Source organism: Emydura macquarii, unplaced genomic scaffold, assembly GCF_026122565.2.
Source record: "Emydura macquarii macquarii isolate MOO-44397 ecotype Brisbane River unplaced genomic scaffold, CSIRO-AGI_Emac_v2 contig_3328, whole genome shotgun sequence".
NCBI lineage: Eukaryota > Metazoa > Chordata > Testudines > Chelidae > Emydura > Emydura macquarii.
The window spans coordinates 5,064,709-5,083,572 of NW_027133465.1; the positions used below are offsets into that span (position 1 = coordinate 5,064,709).

Genomic DNA, 18,864 nt, shown 5'->3' on the forward strand with positions numbered 1-18,864 from the left:
GAGAACCCATGCAAACCTCCTGGAGCCAGTCTACCAGTACCCAGATATGTGAATGATTTGTACTTGATATTAATTGCACGCAAGTTATATTTTCATCTTAAAAGAAAACCAGAATTTGCAGTACTGTGCTAAGTATTGTTGTCTTTGCAGGGTATTTCACTTTCCTCTAATTGTGTGAGCCCTCCTCCCTGAATTTAGGAAGAAGTGTCCTCTGAGACCTTCTTAAAATCAGGGCCATACAGTGTATTGCTTTGTTAGTCTGAGTATTTTCTACAGCTTTATCCTTGCAATGAAGATGTGTGATGGCACTGCATGTGTTCTCAGGAGTAAGTCAAAGACATAGGGCTCTGTGGTCCAAGAACTGTTTACAGCAACACTTTTACTATTCTAGCTCTGTTTAAATACCAAGGCTTGTCAAGATCTGCCTCCAGCAACTTCTGTACTGGATTCTAATCCTGCTGCAATCAACTGTCAACAGTAAAGATTTTCACGTATCCAAACATTCGTGTAATTAGTTGTTTTGTTTGTTTGACCTTTTAGTATGTTGCATGGTGATCAGTTCACCCACATTTGGAGGGAGACACTTGCAAATTCACCCATTTGTCCTCTGCAGTCCCCACCCCACCACTTTTGGAGTCTGTGTCAATGGGCTTTGGGTCAGACCTGTAGACAGTTATATGATGGTTTAAGTCACCTAACTTCAGAAGCCCCAGATTTAAAGCTGGTCTGTGTGACTCTAATAGAGTCTGGACAATGATAGATGGGCTCAGATGCTCAGCTAGGGTCAATCACCATAGGTTGGACTGAGGATACAGCCTGTGTTTTAAGATAATGTAACTGGATACACAGCCCACATGTGCCCCATAGAGCCATAGCGTTTCATCGATTTGAATGCAAAATGGTCATTCACATCAGTGGGCTTTCCATATGTGGAAGAGAGGCAGGATATGGATAACGAGGTTATAAGGCCCTTGGACGCTCAGCAGCAGTAAGTGTAACCCTTTGAAAAGTTTTATAGTTAGAAATGAAATTGGGTCATTTTAAGAATATTTTACCAAAGACATGTTGATTTAACTCCTCCCTCCCCGTGAGGACATTGTCAGGTTAAAAATTGTAGTGAGGCAAAGTGGCCTCTTTCCAGACACGAGAGGGAGGGCCCATTACCCCCTGGTGGGTGGAGCCAAACCCACCCCACCCCCTCACAGGAAGTGCAAGGGCAGGACAGGAAATATAAAAGGAGGGCCCTGTAGCTCAGTGGAGGCTGGACCAGGGAAGGAAGTGGACATCTCTTCTAGAAAGCCAAGCTCTCTGCAGGATACCAGGCCAGTGGCAGAGCAGACCAGTGCCCTACTGACCCAGAAGGTGGAAGGTCCCAAGGCGTTACTGGAGGGAGGCTGCCCAATTGTGGAGCGGTGAGACAGAGCCTGGTGCTGACGGAGCAACGCCAGTAGAGTTGGGTAGGAAGTAGCCCAGGGCAACCAGACTTTGGACTGGTTGTGCTGCCGGGACGCGAGGCAGTGAGTTTGTGTGTTACTGGTGTCCCAATGACAGGATTATCTGCCACTGCCAGGGCCCTGGGCTCGGACCCTGTGGAGTAGGGTGGTCCCAGGTCCCTCCCAACCTCTGTTGCTGCTCCACTGCTGAGGCTGGCTGCATGTTCACCCTAGGCCAGAAGGCCCATCCTAGGTTGTTGTTCTTGCTCCAGCCAGGAGGCTGTGAGCCACAGACTGTTTTTTGCAAGGGCCAGACTTCAGCAACTTGGCAAAGCTCTATTGGTTTGTGCCGAATTTACACTGGCTGAGGATCTGGCCCCTAATTCCCTTGAATGTTTTGCATTTGTCCACTTGCCTGGTTTATAAATGCTCCTTACCCAGGCTCCTGCCCCACCTCCAGGGCCGTCTCTCCCGGGGAGTTTCCCAGGGTTCCAGGCTGCCACCCCTCTTGTTGGATGTGTGTGTCTGGCTACCATGGGAGAGCGTGAGGGGTTTGGACTATCATGCCGCCAATATGCAGCTGCCGCTCTGCTCCATGTGTCTCCTTTATCTGCCTTGGACTGTTCTTTGCCAGCACCAGGGACTTGGATGAGAGGCAGCAGGCTACAGTGCAGTCTGGGTCAGATGGAGGTGGTGCTAGGAAAAGGGGGTAATTAGAGAGGTGATGGAGATGGTGTCTGCCTCATGGTTGAGGTTTTCACCCTGCACCTTGCTGGCACTAGAGGGATACTCCTGGGTTCCGGATTTCCTCAGGTGCCTGGGGCGTTCAGTGGCCAGAAATGCTTGCTTCCATCTGCTCCTAGTGTGTGATAATTAACCTGGCCCCTTCCTCTGACCCCTGGGCCTTTCCATAGCTCTCCATGCCTTTGGAGCCTCCAGACTGGACTTCATGGTACATGTAGCTACTGATGAAGACCACTCTGAGGCTACCACCAGTGCACAAGGGCTCAGCCCACGTGCTCATTGGGGCTGGGCGTGGGGAGCAGATTACACCCATGGGCTAAAGACTTCCTTGCTTACAGCATCACTCAGTGTCTTGGTATCAGCATTGAAAGCCCCATATTGTTTGGGTTCTGTGCACCCTATAGACTCTCTCTCCTCTCCCAGCACTACTGCAGCCGTTGAAATCAACTGGGGCACTCTCGCTGAAAGTGCCTAGATCTGAATATAGCATCTGGCCATTCTCGGTGGAAGGCACTCAGTTCTGGAACTGCTCCCCGTGTTGGTCCAGCAGACCCTGAAGCATTAACGCCTGGCAAATCTCTTAATCAGGCAGAGCTGGATTGTGGCTGCTCCCTCCCGGATGCCTCACTATCTTACCCTGCTGGTTCTCTGAGGCTCTCTAGCGTATTCCTGGTGTCACCCGTCTGCACCATATTGTTTGCCATGGAGGAGAGATAAGAATGGGTACATCTTCTTCTGTGTGGCACCCTTTGGGGCCACATTGCATGGTTGGCATAGTAACTTGGGGTTCCCATTCCAATGATGACTTGAGCTGCTGACTCTAGCATCCTTCATAACCAGATGGAAGGATGGACTTCTCTGCTAGCTGGATTGACCACATCCTGTTGAGGATGGATGTGGTACATGGACGGCATGTTAGCCTGGTCCCTCTTATAACCTTCTGCCTCATGCTCAGCTCTCATGCACAGTGAGAGAGGCGCCCTACAGACTCTTTTCCCCGTGTATACACCAGTTCAGTCCAGGATCGGATCTCGCCAGCTCCCTTGTTTGATTTGATGTTTCCCACTCAGACATTAATACATCCAATTGATTCATGATATGTGTACATAACTGACTTTATATTGGGCCAACCATATTGAGCTGGTGTGTGTGTGTGTGTGTGTGTGTTAGGTGAAGCTTGAATATTAATGTTTGGAAAAAATCATCTCAGGCACAAGAAGCTGCATCATTCTATTTACAATCCCAGAGAGATATCACTGGAAATTACTAAGGATGCACCAGTGAAAAATGCTGTCTTTTAGCACCCACAGGGAATCTGCTACGGTAACACCTGATGCTGTGTGTAGGGGAGCAGATGGGATAGTTCTTGTGACTTTTTTGGCAAATGTCACTCGCTCAATAGCAATATCAGTTTAGTCGGAAGTGCTCTTCTGATCAAAAGAAGCAGAAATACCCGTGGGCTAATGGTTACAGTCAGAGCTAAAGTGAGGCTGCCTGAATTTCATCCGTCTGCTGCTCTAGCCCCTCCGGGCATTTGTGGCAGCAGGGAATCATCAGCATGTAGGACTCCTACTTCTTCAGGAGAAATAACACCTCCTGCAAATCGCTAATATGCAGATGCCTAACAGTCCTGGAAATTGGTCTGGATGAGGTGAAGGTTAAGGATTTTAGTTGTAGTGTGAGAGCGAGGAACGTGGCATGTGCGTTGTCTTACTGTACACATGGGGGTTACTTAGAGGGTGGAGTCTGTCAACGATGTAAGTGGCCAAAGGGACTTTAAAGAAGGGGACCAATTTGATTTAGGGAGCCCCAACTGTTGACTGCCAATCTGAGACACTTTAAAGGGGCTTGATTTTTGAGAGGTTGGGTGCTCAGCAGTTGCTGAAAACCAGGCTCTTTTAAGGTGTCTCTGGTTGGACATCTAAAAATTGTGGTACCCTAAATGACGAGTCTCTTTTGACAATCTTGGATGGCTACCTTAACTGGACATTCCCTTGCTTTCAGGGGTCTGTGTAGATCAGTGTTCCCCTAAAGCAACCTCAACTGGTCATGAGAATATAACTGAAATCCAGATTTGCTCTGTTTTACAAACCCTGAAGCCCTGTGGATTGCTCAGGGTGTAGATCAGGGCAGAAGTTCCTAAATAGTTTCATTCATACCACAGGACTGCAGTTATTTTGTGAGGTCCAAATTCTGCTCTTTGTCCTGCTGGCATACGGGCCTGAAACAAATCTCAGTGAAGCCATAGGAAAGACTCTTATTCACTTCAAATGAAGTTGAAGCAGGCCTTAAGTACCCAGTTTCTCCATTAACTTCAACAGAGCTACTCAGCTTTTACATAGGTGAACTAAGGACTGTTGCAGTTGATCAAAGGCTTCCTTTCCCCTGATTGTTCAGCTGCTACCGGGTATTTCAGGGTTCTTCTCATTCTCAGATGGGATCTTTCTAGTCACTGGAAATCCTGCAAAACACCTGCAATTCCTTTAGTGCGAGAACTTCAGGAGCTCAGCACCTCCTCTCAAGGTTCAAGCCATTCTTGTGCTTGGAGGGGTAGCTGAGTTAAACCTTAGGCCCCAATATCTTTATGCCATTGGTCCTTGAGGCCATTGCTATGGATGAGTAGGTAGCTGAAATTCCATGGTCCATTTGCAACTTGGCCTTTCTGCTGAGCCGACCAACATTTGTGTCAATTAGTGCTGGCCCTGCTGATGATTTTGTGATCTGGGCTCTTGTCTATTATGAACTGGATCGAGGCAAAGCACTAGAAAATCCCCAGTAGGGATCAGTTCTGCCTGGGCAGGGAGATGGACTGGCCTAACTAATGCCTCTTTACGATCTAACTTCTGTGTTCAATACTTTGAGGCCACCAGCCCCATTTCATGCAGACCACCAAGGAGTCACTACATGGGAACAGCTTCGGGTCAATAAATTATAGATTTGAGCAAATAATTGATTTTTTTGGTTCATGGGCCAAAACCTGAAAAAAAATATGAGCTCAGTTCAAACCAAAACTGAATTTCTTTGGTTTCTCTCCCCAAAATGAAAAAGAAAAAGAAAAAGAAAAAAAATCATTGCAGCTCAAACAAAACATTCTGTTCAACCAGAAGTAATATTTGGGGGTTTCATCATTTTGTTTTGGGTCATTTTGGGGTGTTTTTCCACCTTTTTAATTAGCTACATTTTGAAATGAAAAGTCAAAACAGTTTGTTTCTAAATGGCTGAAATGAACTGTTTCACATTTAGATTTTTTTCCCCCTATTTTTTGGGCGGCCACAACTATTCACTGAATTTGGCCCAAATTTACAAATAGTGTCAGTCAATGAAAAATGCATTTTTTGGTGAATATATTATTCACTGAAAAACTCTGCCCAACTTTAGTCAATACTGACCTGAACTGCATTCCCATCAAGGACTGCAGGGCGAATGGCTCCATGTCTCATTACCAAGTCCCTGAGCCAACTGGTTCGCCAAATAATACAATTTTTAAAAATAACAGTGATGTTTGTATTGCTACACGTAGAAATTTGATCTTATAAAAACCCTCATTCCAGGTGGTGGCTTTTCCTTCATTTGCTGAACATCAGTGTGTGCCGTGGCTCAGGGTTGGTTCCTATGCCACAGAATGGGACCCATTGGTTAGTCTTCATTTTGAACATTAATGAAGCACATACAGTCTTTCAGGAGTGCTCAGGGATCTGTTTCTGTTGCTGTTGACGTCCAAGGGATGTTTGCCTATATGGTTGAGCTTAACTGCATTTTGGCCCTAAGGATCTTATTTTACCCACCTGAGCAGTCCTAGTAGATTTGTGTGAGGATTGAAACATAAAGATCACCAGATTGACTCAGACCCGTGTACTATCCTGTCCACTCTCTGACAGTGGTCACCACCAGATGCCCAGAGGCAGATGCAAGAACCCAGCAGTGGGGAGATATGGGGTAATCTGCACCCAACACATAGCTCTCATTAGACATTAGCTAAGACCCGAAGCATGAGGTTTAATATCCCTTCCAAAATTGTTGTTGTCATTAATTATGATTAACTCTGGACATTCTTGATGCCCCTATAAATGCCTAGTCCTTTTTTGAATCTTGTTAAGTTCTCGACCTCAGTGACTTCTTGTAGCAGAAAATTCTAGAGAAAGTTTCACACGTTGTGTAAAAACATATTTCTTATCGTCCCCTCGTTCTAAGGTGATTGTGGTATCGTCCTCTGTAATTTAGCTGATGTGTAAAATCAGATATCGAGGGCCAGATTCTGCCACCTTTACTCACACAGAGTGGTACCTTGTTCCTCAATGAGTTGCACTGAGCTGAATGGGGCTACTCAAATAGTAAGGAGATATTCACCATGAGTACGGGCATCAGGATATAGCCCTTGATTTGTGCCAGCCAGTCTTTTCTAAAGAAACATTTATCATGGCTAGTTGGTTCTAAGTGGATTTTGCAAATGTTTCTTCAATCTGCACTACTTAGAGTTGCCAAACATGCTGCACTAGTGCAGTCTGCAGCCATTGGTGTGTGTCTCTGAATACCAGGAAATGTAATTCAGTTTCTCTATTAAAAGGGGATGATTTAAGGTGCTTCCTTTTTAACCTGAAACCACGGCTGAAGTGAATGTGATGGAAGCAAGAGACCTTGCATTTTATCAGCACCTTCTCAAATTTGGCTTTAATTTCTGCTTTAATTTATGATGTTCCCTACTGCACAGTTGTATCAGTTCCTCCAATTTTGCCAGCGTTTAACCTGTGACATGCAGCTTCTTTTTAGTAACAGACTAGTGCCACTTAGTATGGTCCAAGATGTGCGGCTTAACAAGTGATTTATCCATCTATCTAATCTATCTAGTTATATGTGTATAGCTCCCACCTCTTTAGCAGCCCAAACACTGCTGTCCAAGTGAATTCAGTGTTAGAAGCTAGTAGTCGTACAGTGTCTGATCACAATGAGGAAGGAGTCTGGGAGATGTATTTTTGGGTGGATAGAGCCGGAGACTGGGATTCTATCCTGTTCATTGTTTTCTAAGCCCCAGCTATAAGTAAAAATGCTGCATTGAGTCATAGCCTTCCTTCATCAGTCTGCAACTTAAAAATGCAACAACAGTTTGCTGGCAGGTAAAACATGGGCATGGGTAGCAAATGCATCCAGTATATTCCAAGTTCTAAACCTTTGCTAAATATCATTTTGTGCATCGTTGTGTCGTCATGAACATATTTTTCTAACTCCCCATCTCCAACACAAGGTAGATCACGGACATCCAGCTTCTATTGCCCAGACTCTGGCGGAGTGAGTACACTTACAGGTTGGCTGGGTCTGCTCAAAACTGACATTTTGGGGGCAAAGTTTTTGTAACAGGACTGCAGTTTCTAGGCTCCTGCATATGGATTCAAGGCACTACTTTTAAGCCATCCTAAGCTCAAGTGTTGAACCCTGTATAAAGGTTTTTTTACAACCCGGAATAAAGATGCAGAGTAAACACTGTTGGTTGCCTGAGTGCAGGGGACTGGACTAGAAGACCTCTCAAGGTTCCTTCAAGCCCTATGAGTCTATGATTCATGCTGGCAGATGGATGTTGCTAGCTTCAACCAGAGTATAAGGAAAATTGAAGTGTGTCTCTAGAGCGGAGAGAACCATGGGCTGGGAGGGAGGAGATGGTGTCGGGAAGATCTAGGAAGTGGATAGATTTGAACCAATAGTGCATACAATGATGGTCATCTCTGGGGTATGAAAATGGGACATGCTAAGAGCAGTTAACCCAAAGGGGTATATCTTCACAGCAGCTGGGAGGTGTGAGCCCCAGCTCGGGTAGACATACACACCCTAGCTCTGCTCAAGTGCGTGTATAAAAAGAACTGTGTGGGCGTGATGGTGTGGGCAGAAGCTCGGGCTAGCCTCCGGAGCACGTACTCAGGGAGCAGGGTGGCATTGTACTTGGGTGCCAAGACCAAGCTGCCACCCAGAGGTGGATTAAGATTTACTGGGGCCCTGGGCACAAAGAACATTTTGGCCACGCCCCCAGCTCCTCCTCTTCCCCCCCGAGGCCCCACCCCCTGGCCTGGCCAGAAGCCAGAGCTGGGCTGTGGTAAGAGCTGCCTAGGGAGCCTGGGCTGCTATAGGGAGCCCCAGTACCTCCACCTGTCCTGGGTGGCGCACTCCAGGGGGCGGAGATATGGACCAGGGGCTGCTCTCAGGCACCCTAGCCTCCCACCAGGGCAGCTCTTACCATGGCTTCCAGCCTGGCCAGGGGTCAGGGCCCTGGAAGGAAGAGGAGGAGCAGTGGGCGAGGCCGCAGTTCCAGCGGCGGTGGCCCCCCACTTCTACAGAGGTTCCAGCGCTCCTGTGAGGGCCCCCAAATTGGCCAGGGCCTATGGGCCCCTGAGTTATTCTGCCACTCGCGCCATGCATGCTGCTGTGGCCACACGGCTATTTTTAGGCACTATCTCAAGGCGAGCTAGCACACCTACGTCTGCTCGAGCTGGGAATCCTATTCCCAGCCACTGTGTAGACGTACCCAAGGAGTAACTCCTCTCACGGGTAGCTGTAGTAGGCTCCTATCTCCTGTGGACCAGCCACTAGAGTGGGATCTCTAACACACAATGAACCAAAGGTTACATGGGCATGCTCTGTTTGTAGCATTTGCTTACAGATACATTGGAAGGGGGGAGATGCCGATTCCACAGGTGTCAGTGGAGTCACTCTGGATTAGCACTAGTGCAACTGACAGTAGGATCTCCCCCTTTGGGTGCAGAATTAATTGAACAGCCTATGCCCATTTTCAGCAAGCATAAACCTCTCTTGAAAGCCCTGTGGTTTGCAGCTTGAAATGGTATTGTTCCGAACCAGTTAATCCTGACCCCTGTAGGCGCCGGCTGCAAAAGCTGAAGAAGATGGAAGAAAGCAGTGCCTGAGTGACCTTCAGTGAGCATCTCCTGCGGTGGCTGCCAGCCATAGTGTGAGATCAGATTAAGCCAGTGTCACACAGGTGCATGTGTGGGGGGTATTCAGTTCCCCTTCCCCTTCCCCTGCAGTCTCCTTTAACTAGGGGAAATCAAAACTAAAATACAAATGAAAATAACCACTGGGAATCCATCTAGCCAACAGGAGAATTGGAGCCTCATCTAAATTCCATTGAAGTCAATAGCTAGAGCACCATTAGATTTCATGGATGTTGGCACTGGCCCGGTGTATCCTATAACCAGGCCAGATAGCTCGCTGACTGCTATCTGCACTGTTATCGCTGACTGCTATCTGCACTGCTATCGCTGACTGCTATCTGGAATATTACCCATGGGCAGAGTACTGTATGATTTGATGCAATGGCATGCTGGTCATTGTACTCAGGTGCGTATTCTGGGTCAGATCCAGTCCTTACTTGGTCAAACGCCCGTTAACATCAGTGGGAGTTTTGCTGAAGGCAGGACTGTGGGGTTTGGCCCATCAGTGGTCGTCTAATTCCACAGACGCTGCTTTTATACTGGTGATGTCCGTGATTTTCAGTTAGTTCTCATCAGATCTTCCTCACCTGCGCCCAGGGCTGGATAGAGAACAAGGGATCTAGTTCCTCCGTGGCCTGCTGCCCCTCTGTCACCGAAAGAAATAGCTCCTTCAAAACGAACTCCCCAAAATTAAGGGAGGGAAAAAATCGGAAACAAAAACTGTGGGGCTAACCGGGGCTGTGCCATGCCCATTCTCTCTCACACATGCTCGCTGCTGCAGTCCTTCCCCGACCTTTGCTTTCACCTTGCCTGTTTAGGGCGAGGAGGTGGCTGTAGGAGGCTGTGTGTGGTGATTAGGCAGCTTGCTTTCTCCCACACGGCCCAAGGGGGAAGGCTTCTGCACCAGCTCTTTATCCTGCTGCCCGCTCATCTGTGTTGACTGGCACGTTGTGGCAGAGGGGTGGAGCCAAGGCTCCAACTATTTCCCAGCCCTGCATGCCCAATTTCCCCCCCTCACCTGTTGATGCTGGAGGCGGAGTAGTGGCTTTGTGGAGGCTGTTGTCTCACTCCAGCAATACATGCAGCCAGTGCTGGGGAGCGAGGAGGCATCTTACGTCTTTGTCTCCTCTGCGTGGAAGCATAACATAGATTACATCATGTTGTTAGCCTGTAGGCCCCGCCAGACAGGAATGTTGTGCTCCCACCTGTTTGCAAGGTGCCTAGCACACTTCTGGGCCAATACAAATATTACATCGGAACGGGGGAGCTTCAGAATCGCAACCACTTACTCCAAGGCTGAATCTGTTTCATTGTTCCAGGATCAGCTGACAGGGCCCAACAAAGATGCCATGGATCCATAGCAGACCACAAGGGGGCACTTTGTTCTGAACAAAGCCTCAGTTTTTGTTTCAGTGCAACATCTCTTGGATATACAAACGCTGTAGAATAAGAGCTTCATTTTAATTTGTTCAGTGCTGGCCACAGGCAGGATTTAACCTTGGTGTACTTTATGTTTTGACACTGCAAGCTAGTTTGCAGTGTGGGTTGGAGCCGTGTTGGTCCTAGGAGACAAAGTAGGTGAGGTAATATCTTTTGGTGGAAGGAACAAGCTTTTGAGCTACACAGAGCTCTTCCTCAGAGGTGGAGAAGGTAAGCAGAGAGTCCAAGGTAACTACAAAGTGGGACAGATTGTTAAGCATAAGTGGTTCACACATGCTGTAGTGGGTAATTGAAGTGGGTAATTCACACCTCTGCAGAAGGTTATCAGACAGCAGGGTGTGCTATTGAGGGCAGGTCTGCACTTAAAACGCTGCATCGGTGCAGCTGCTTCTGTAGCGCTTTAATGAAGACACTCTAAACCGACAGGAGAGAGCTTCTCCCATCGGCTTAGTTAATCCATCTCCACGAGAGGCAGTAGCTGTGTTGATGGGAGACGCTCTCCTGCCAACGCACCAGTGCTTAGGTCGGTATAACTACGTCACTTGGGGTGTGGATTATTCACCCCTGAGTGACATAATTATATGGAAGTAATTCTGTAGTGCAGAGCAGGGCAAAGTGTGGTAATGAGCCATAAAGCCAGTGCCTCTGTTAAGTCCATGGTTTTTAGTGTCCAGGAGATTTATGAATTTAAGTTCCCAGGTTCACCACAGTCACTATTTTGCTTGGAAAGATCGATGTTTCCGGAATGGTAGGTAATGTGGAACAGCATAAGACCATCAAACATATTTTCATCAGTAACCTATTAGGAATTTGAACCAGGGTTTCCAAGCTATTGCACTCGTTCCCTGCACCACTCTGATCCTTCAAGCATCCAATATTTATCACTCATTTGCCAGTATTGTAAAAGGAATCCATTTTAAGGCACTTGGAAGAGAGGAAGGTGATCAGGAACAGTCAACATGGATTCACCAAGGGAAAGTCATGCCTGACCAACCTGATTGCTTTCTATGAAGAGGTGACTGGCTCTGTGGATGTGGGGAAAACGGTGGATGTGATATACCTTGACTTTAGCAAAGCTTTTGATACGGTCTCTCACAGTATTCTTATCAGCAAGTTAAAGAAGTATGGGTTGGATGAATGGACTATAAAATGGATAGAGAACTGGCTAGAGCATAGGGCTCAACGAGTAGTGATCAATGGCTCCATGTCTAGCTGGCAGCTGGTCACAAGCGGAGTGCCCCAGGGGTCGGTCCTGGGGCCAGTTTTGTTCAACATCTTCATTAATGATCTGGAGGATGGGGTGGATTGCACCCTCAGCAAGTTTGCAGATGACACTAAGCTGGGGGGAGTGGTAGATACCCTGGAAGGTAGGGATAGGACACAGAAGGACCTAAACAAACTGGAGGATTGGGCCAAAAGAAATCTGATGAGGTTCAACAAGGACAAGTGCAGAGTCCTGTACCTAGGACAGAAGAATCCCATGCACAGCTACAGACTGGGGACTGACGAGCTAGGCAGCAGTTCTGCATTTGCGCTCCCCCCAGGCCTCATGCACCCCCCGTGCAGGGCAGAGGGGTCCCCAGCTCCCACCAAATGGTGCCGTTCCCTAGCTGCCCCGGGGAGGGGGGCTGTACCTCCAGGTAGGGACATGCCGCTTTCCTCCTCCTGCGCCCTAGGGACTTTCTGGCACTCATGGCGACGGCAGAGCCTCATTCCGCGGCCCTCCCCACACTTATCGGTCACGCGTCACCTGCCTCTCCAGCTTCAGCCCCCTAGCCCAATCAGATCCGGCATTGGCTCCCCCTACCGGGTGGGATAGCCTCACCTCCTGCCAGAGGATAACGGGGACGAGGGGAGAGTTCCTGCTCCTGGTCACCTACAGCTTCCCAGCCCCCGCCTGCTCCTGGGCTCCGTCCGCACACCCCTCAGAGCCTCCTGTGCCCCCCAGCCCGCTGTGCATCATGAAGGGCCTGACCCCCTCCTGCCCCTGCTCCCGCTCCCCCCATCGGTCCGTCACTGGACTTTTGTTTTCAGTAGGGCCAGATCCGCGTAGCAGTTTTCCCATTGACTTCAATAGACTGTGGAACAGGTCCAATGGGAGTTGGTGGATGCTCAGCTCTGGCAATTCTGGCCCCATATGTCTATGGTAATAGGGTTTTCAAAATGCAGAATATACATCGGGGAAGGGCCAGCCAACGAGATGTCTGCTAGGAAAGGGGGGTCAGTTCAGTTTCCACAATTCACCCCTTTTCCCGTTGTTTTAATTTCTGTGTCCTGTTTCTTTTTGAACCCTAGAAATGAATTCAGACCTTGGGTAGACATCAACCGAGTCAAGGTTATAAAAGCCAAGTCTCAGTACAAGCCCCCGGACGAGAAAGTGAGCCACGAAACCAGTTACAGTTCTCAATTCAAGGGGGAGCCCAATAAGCCTGTATCAGCCGACAACAAATTAATCGACCGCAGGCGGATACGCAGCCTCTACAGCGAGCCCTTTCAAGACTCTTCAAAGGTGAGAAAAACAGTGTAGGGGGCCACGGGCCAACAGGCGTTTGCAGCAGACTTTGCAACGCCGCCTAGTTTCATTCCACTTCCCATGGCTTATTCATTTCTGGCCGGGGAGCCTATTAGGAATCATTCTCTGACAACCCGGTAAGAAGCATGGGGCCAGATCCTCAGGGCTGCAGATCAATATAGCTGCCCTGAAGTCAGTGGAGTGATCCTGAATTGCAAGATCTGGTTCCAGAACAATGTCTTTGCCTTCGCATTTCCCTGATCTCGAATGTAGACAATTATTACTTGGTAAACACAAAGCTACAAATGCGTTACCTTCTTTTATTTCAGCTCCAGGAATATATTCAGGGCCAGGTCCTCAGTTGCTGTACTTGGACCCGGCTCCATTTATTTCAGTGGAGCTGCACCAATTTGCAGCAACCAAGGATGGATCTCTAACTGGATCCGATCTGTAAAATTTGGGGTCTGGATTTTTTTTCCTTCGTCCCAGAGTTTAAAGCTGTGCAGTTATTCGAGGTATTGTTTGGGCCAGATATGAAGAGAGAGGGGAGTCAGATGGGAAATTCTGCTTCCAGTGGGATTCTGAAGCCAACTTCTCCCCAAGTTTGGGAGCAAGAATGGGCTGGATCCGGGGTTTTGCTTCACTCCTTCCTCTGATATCATTCCAAGTCCGCGCTCGGGTGCTGCTGTTTCTTTTGTCAGCGGATGAGCTCCAGGCATCCCAATGGGTTTTTCCTCCATTGCATCAACCTGAGAAAGAAGCAGAATAAAGAGCCCTCCCCTGCGCCCGCCCCCAGCCTCCCAAACAATGGCTACAGTATAGAATTTTTAGAGTGTCCAACAGGGGAACCGGAGACTCTTCCCCCGCCCTTTGTTCTGGGCCACCATTTCCCTTGTATTATCCCAAAGAAAGGCAACATCTAATGCGATTGCACAGCCACTCCCCAAATCAGCCAGTAAAGGGGATGACAAAATGGGCCCCCTTCCTCCAGTGACTGACTGGGTGTCCCTGCCTCCCTCTGGGTTTTCCTCAAAAACTGGGAAGTCCAACATACGACATCAAAAAGCCCCTTTTGCTAGGCTGACCATAGCACCCATTATTAACAAAAGTTCCAGAGGGGCAGCCGGGCTAGTCTGCATACAGCAAAAACAACGTGAATCCGGTAGCACTTTAAAGACTCACCAATTTCTGCAGGCATAAGCTTTCGTGGGCTGCAACCCACTTCGTCAGATGCAACTAGGTTGCAGCCCACGAAAGCTTATGCCTGCAGAAATTTGTTTAGTCTTTAAAGTGCTACCGGACTCTCATTATTTTTATTGTTAACAAAGATGCTGAATATTGACAGCTGTTTTCCTCGGTGGTGTCCAGACAGCCACATGCATTACAGAGACATTAGAATGAGAACTTGGACGGCATCCTTAAACGGATACAGTAAGGCACTGAATGATGTCTCCTGATGAGTGGAACTCCTTAGATATCTCAGGCCACATAATCAGCTAGCATAAATCAGTGTAGCTCCATTGACTTCAGTGGTACTATGTTAATTTACCTTATGCAAGAGGGGCTGACCCTTTGTACCTAGATGGCATTTACCTAAGCATTTGGCCTCAGACTTGTCTACTCAGAGATTTAGTGCGAGGCAAGCTGGGGTGTAAATCAAAGTCTCCGTGTAGACAAGCTCTTCTTACATGCTGAACATAACTAAACAAACATTGCCGTCGCTTTGATGCTGTCTCTCTCTAAATCCTGTTTTTCTACCTTTTCCTGTGTGTTTCTGTGTTGGCGGTTTGTATGTTGCGTCCATCCAGGTGGAGAAGCGTAGTGTTCAGACTTCCAAACCAAAAAAGACAACAACGAGCCATAAGCCCTTGAAAAAGGCCAAAGACAAGCAGATCGCATCTGGCCGGGCTGCCAAGAAAAAGAGCGCTGACAGCTCCAGCGGAACAAAGCCAGAGGACAAGGAGAAAAGTAAAGAGATGAACAATAAACTGGCTGAGGCTAAAGAGTAAATTTTACTGCACTTTTCTCTTTCTTTTTTTTTCTTTTATTAAATAAAGGCCACAAAATTAATTAGAGGCTTCTAATCTGCTTTTGTTCTGATTGTATTAGAAGCTTTTGTGTTTTATTTCCAAGGAGGATTAGGAATCCTCATTTCAGAGGTCAGGTTTTCTGCTTTGCCTGCATGACACAGATCTACACCAAACCATGGGGAGAGGACGAGGAGGGTAGAATGCACAGAGGATTGTAGGATTACAAAGGTTTTCAATTAATTGTGCACTGCAAATGTATTAAATGGCTTATTCTTTCCTTGGGCCTGATCCTTCAGTACTTTGATCGCTTAACGCTGCCATTTGTTCCACTGGTGCTCAGTTCTGTTCCCAATCCCAGTGCCCTTTGGGGGTGCCGAGGTCTGTCTACTCCCAGTGGCATCAACAGAACAGACCAGGTGCTCAGTATCTTGCAGGATCAGGCCCTGTAAACCCGGCATAACTCAGTGGAGTCACTTCAGACTCACACTACTTTGACTAAGAGCAGAATTCTTCTCAGAGACATCAATGGGTGGTTTGGCCCAAAGAAGTGATGAAGGATCAGATCCCTTGTAAGGAAAGATTTTGAGGTACATCTCCAGCTGGTGTAGATGGGCCATGACCATTTACACCAGCTCAGGATCTGGCCCTGTGTTGCAGCAGAATGGAAAGTGAAGGAAGGTGCAGAGAGCGTCCAGTTGGTTGCAAAGATTTCCTGAATAGGTGTCAGGACAGACTCTGCAGGTTGTGCCTCCCCATCCTTTTTCAGGATCTGCATCTTTGGATGATTTCTGACTTGTTTTGGATTTTGGTCCGATTCCTTTGTTTTTCAGATGCAGATGAATCTTGTGTGCAACAGGAGTAGGAGCAGGTTTCAGGAATGGATTCAATTTGCAGGTGTGGCTTCTTTATAGGTAGAATGGAGCAAGTCACCATTGTTAGCTCTGATTGCATTTTCATCCAAACTGCTAGAAAATTGTCACAGGCACGATAGTTTTCAATATACCTACATGTTAAGTCATGGTGGATCATAATTGTATGAATGGGGCCATGACCCAGTTGTTTGTAGCCCTAACCTCCAACTTGGCCAAATCCCTGAGGTCTCAACTCAGTGTTTATTGTGTCTTTACTCTGGTAAATTCCCACCAACTTCAGTGTGACTCAGTAAACATAGAGGGTCCATTTCCCAGCTGGTGTCAATTGCACAGCTCTGTTGAAATCGATGGAACTATCTCAATGTACACCAGCTGCAGGTCTGGCCCAGAGTGCCGGTCTCAGGGTTCGGCTCATGATTCGGTGAGAGCTGAGCGAGCTAAGCACCTGGCAGGCTTGATTTCTGGTTGACAAAACGGAGCTGTTGAATCACCTGGTAATAAACCTGCAGAGCAGCTGTAGGAATCAAGAGTGACTGGCCTTGGTTAATCTTTTTTGCTATAACTCAATCCAATTTGCCGATTTCACTGGGCAAAAGCAACTGGGGAAGATGTCAGGTGAGAGCTCCAGAACCATACCGCTGTAGAGGTGTTTGAAAAAGGAATATTTTTCCTTCTGGAATATATTAGATGTGGACTGAAAAGTTTTTTTTTCCTCTGGGGCGGTGGCAATTTCAATTTTCAGAATCTAAATGCTTGTCATTTGGTATCTCTGAACAATGAAAAAGGGCGCCACGATGGAAGGGTAAGAAGGTTTCTAAAGATGAGGGAAGCTCTATGCTACATGAATAACAAGCGTTGTTGGCCTGAGTAATGAATACATGCGAAGTTTAGTGTATTGTGTAATGTCTCCTGTTTGCCTTGTGCTAACAGCGTAAAGCATTTGAGTATAAGTAAGTGTAATGTTCTGAATTCAGTGGTGTATTTCCAAGCTTAGCTGTGTTAGAACTGTGTAGTATGAACTAGCCAGGATGTTTATGTGGAAAAAATGTGTATATACATATATATACCTCCAGGATTTAGGAGGAAACCAGGGAAATCCTCCAGGAAATAAAACTGTGGCACTATTTGCGAATGTGACGCATTTTTGATGTGCATGCTTCATGGAGACCCTCACTGAACTGTCCATAATGGTCATCGCTATTCCGAGTGCTCAGAAATCGGATGGATGTTGCGCAACCGCAAATCTCAGTTCTGCCTTTAGGCACAGAGTAGCTCAGCAAAGGATTTGACTGAAGGATAATGCAGCTCGCAGTACCGTGCCTCAAAACTGATGTTTGTTAACTTTTCGGAAAGAGCTGAGCTTCAAAGACTCTGTGATTCTTGGCGTGTTGCCAGATGCCTCCCGTTCATCTTTACACTTCTCAGTTACATACCTTCTTATCTCAGGCTAGAGGATAGCAACAGTGAAGGAGATGACGTGTCAGAGCAGTTAGACAATGTCAGTAAAGCGTAGAAGTGGTTTGCGATAGCCAGAAACACTGACTCCATCACACATGAGAGAGATTGTACACATTCATTGCAGAGGATCAGACATGCTTACCCATTAGCATCCATGTTAATGCTTCACTAAGTGCCAAGTCTACTGAAAGTCAATGGGACTATAATTTGCCCTAAGAGGTTTAGTAGTAAGTCCCTTGGATAGGCCCAATTTTGTCTCTAGATGTGCATACTATTGAGGGCCCCGGGCAGACATCCAGGGGCATAGTTTGGCCCAATGATAAGTCCTAGGAGGAATAATAAAAGCAGGTGTTGGGTTACGTGAGGTGTATCTCAGCACAGAATTTGGTCCTATGGGCCCCATCTTGCCTTAGTCTGTGATGGAACTCCCACTGATGTCAGAGGTGTGCATGGATTTAGGACAGTATATAGCCCTCTGCCTGCTTTCTAGTTGCTGAGACTTAATACCCACACAGTTAATTTAACATTGATCAGAAAGGAGATGAAATCTTTGCTGATTCAAGTTCACTTTAGATGCTCAGCTTATTGCTTTCATTTGGCATGAATTTATTCTCTGGTTTTGTGTTTCCAACCGCCACAAAGGCTGTTCTATTTCATTGCCAACTTGTAATATGTTTTGCTTTTACTGTTAAAAAGTGTTTGTGTTATCTTTGTGAGAATTCTTATGCTTTGAACGCCTGCTTTCTTATTTTCACCGTGTCTTTTTATTGTGCTGTCACTCCTTTTTGCAAGATGGTGCTAAATGCTAAGGGGCTTTTTCCCCCGACTGCTTTGCAAATCAATCATCCGCTTCCTCATCTGCAATGTTTCTGTTGTAAATACATGACGCCCAGGAATCCCATGTACTCTTGCCTCTTGGAGGCAGATAGGAAGTGTCTAATTAATATTTTGTGGCCTGGCTTTGGTTGCATATCACAAATTGTCTCTGTAATGTGTTGAGCACACCGCCTCTTGGTGCTACTTCATTCTTGCTGTTAGTATGAGAATGACAAAAAAAAAAAGATTAATGTATAGCCAGTTGATTGTGACGTGCTTGTGATCTTTGCTTGCTCAAAGGGTTTTTTCAATGATAAATAAATGCTAAAGACGAATCCCACCGTCTTGATCTTGTTTTCTCGCTAAGAAGCGCAACTGAGTAAGTGAAGGAAGCACCTTTTCCAATGTTACGCAGCTTTCCTTTGGGAGAGCCAGGCTGAGTTTCAGATTGCCGAGATAACAGTGAGATTCTGTTATCTGGCTCTCTTCAGAGGACTGCTAAAGTCACATTAAGCATGAACTGAGAGCTAAACATTGGCAGAGATGAAGATGGACAGTGAAGTCATGTGAACGGCGCAGGTAGTTTTGTTTTTATTTCTAATCGGTGCCGTGTTGAACAGAGGTCTT

The 18,864-nt window shown here is 47.0% G+C and overlaps 1 protein-coding gene across 3 annotated transcripts in view; it reads left to right on the forward strand.

The window, feature by feature from the left end:
- The window catches only part of MAP6 (microtubule associated protein 6), a 66,921-nt gene that overhangs the window by 35,648 nt on the left and 12,409 nt on the right, over nt 1–18,864 (forward strand). Inside the window, exons 2-3 of one of the 3 annotated variants that reach the window (XR_010917169.1) lie at nt 12,845–13,058; nt 14,870–15,985. Coding sequence is in view for 2 of the 3 variants with exons in the window: in XM_067533262.1 (XP_067389363.1) it covers nt 12,845–13,058; nt 14,870–15,066 (411 nt within the window). In the remaining variant the exon portion in view is untranslated. The remainder of the gene's footprint in view (nt 1–12,844; nt 13,059–14,869; nt 15,986–18,864) is intronic. The other 2 variants (XM_067533263.1, XM_067533262.1) reach the window with 2 other exon arrangements.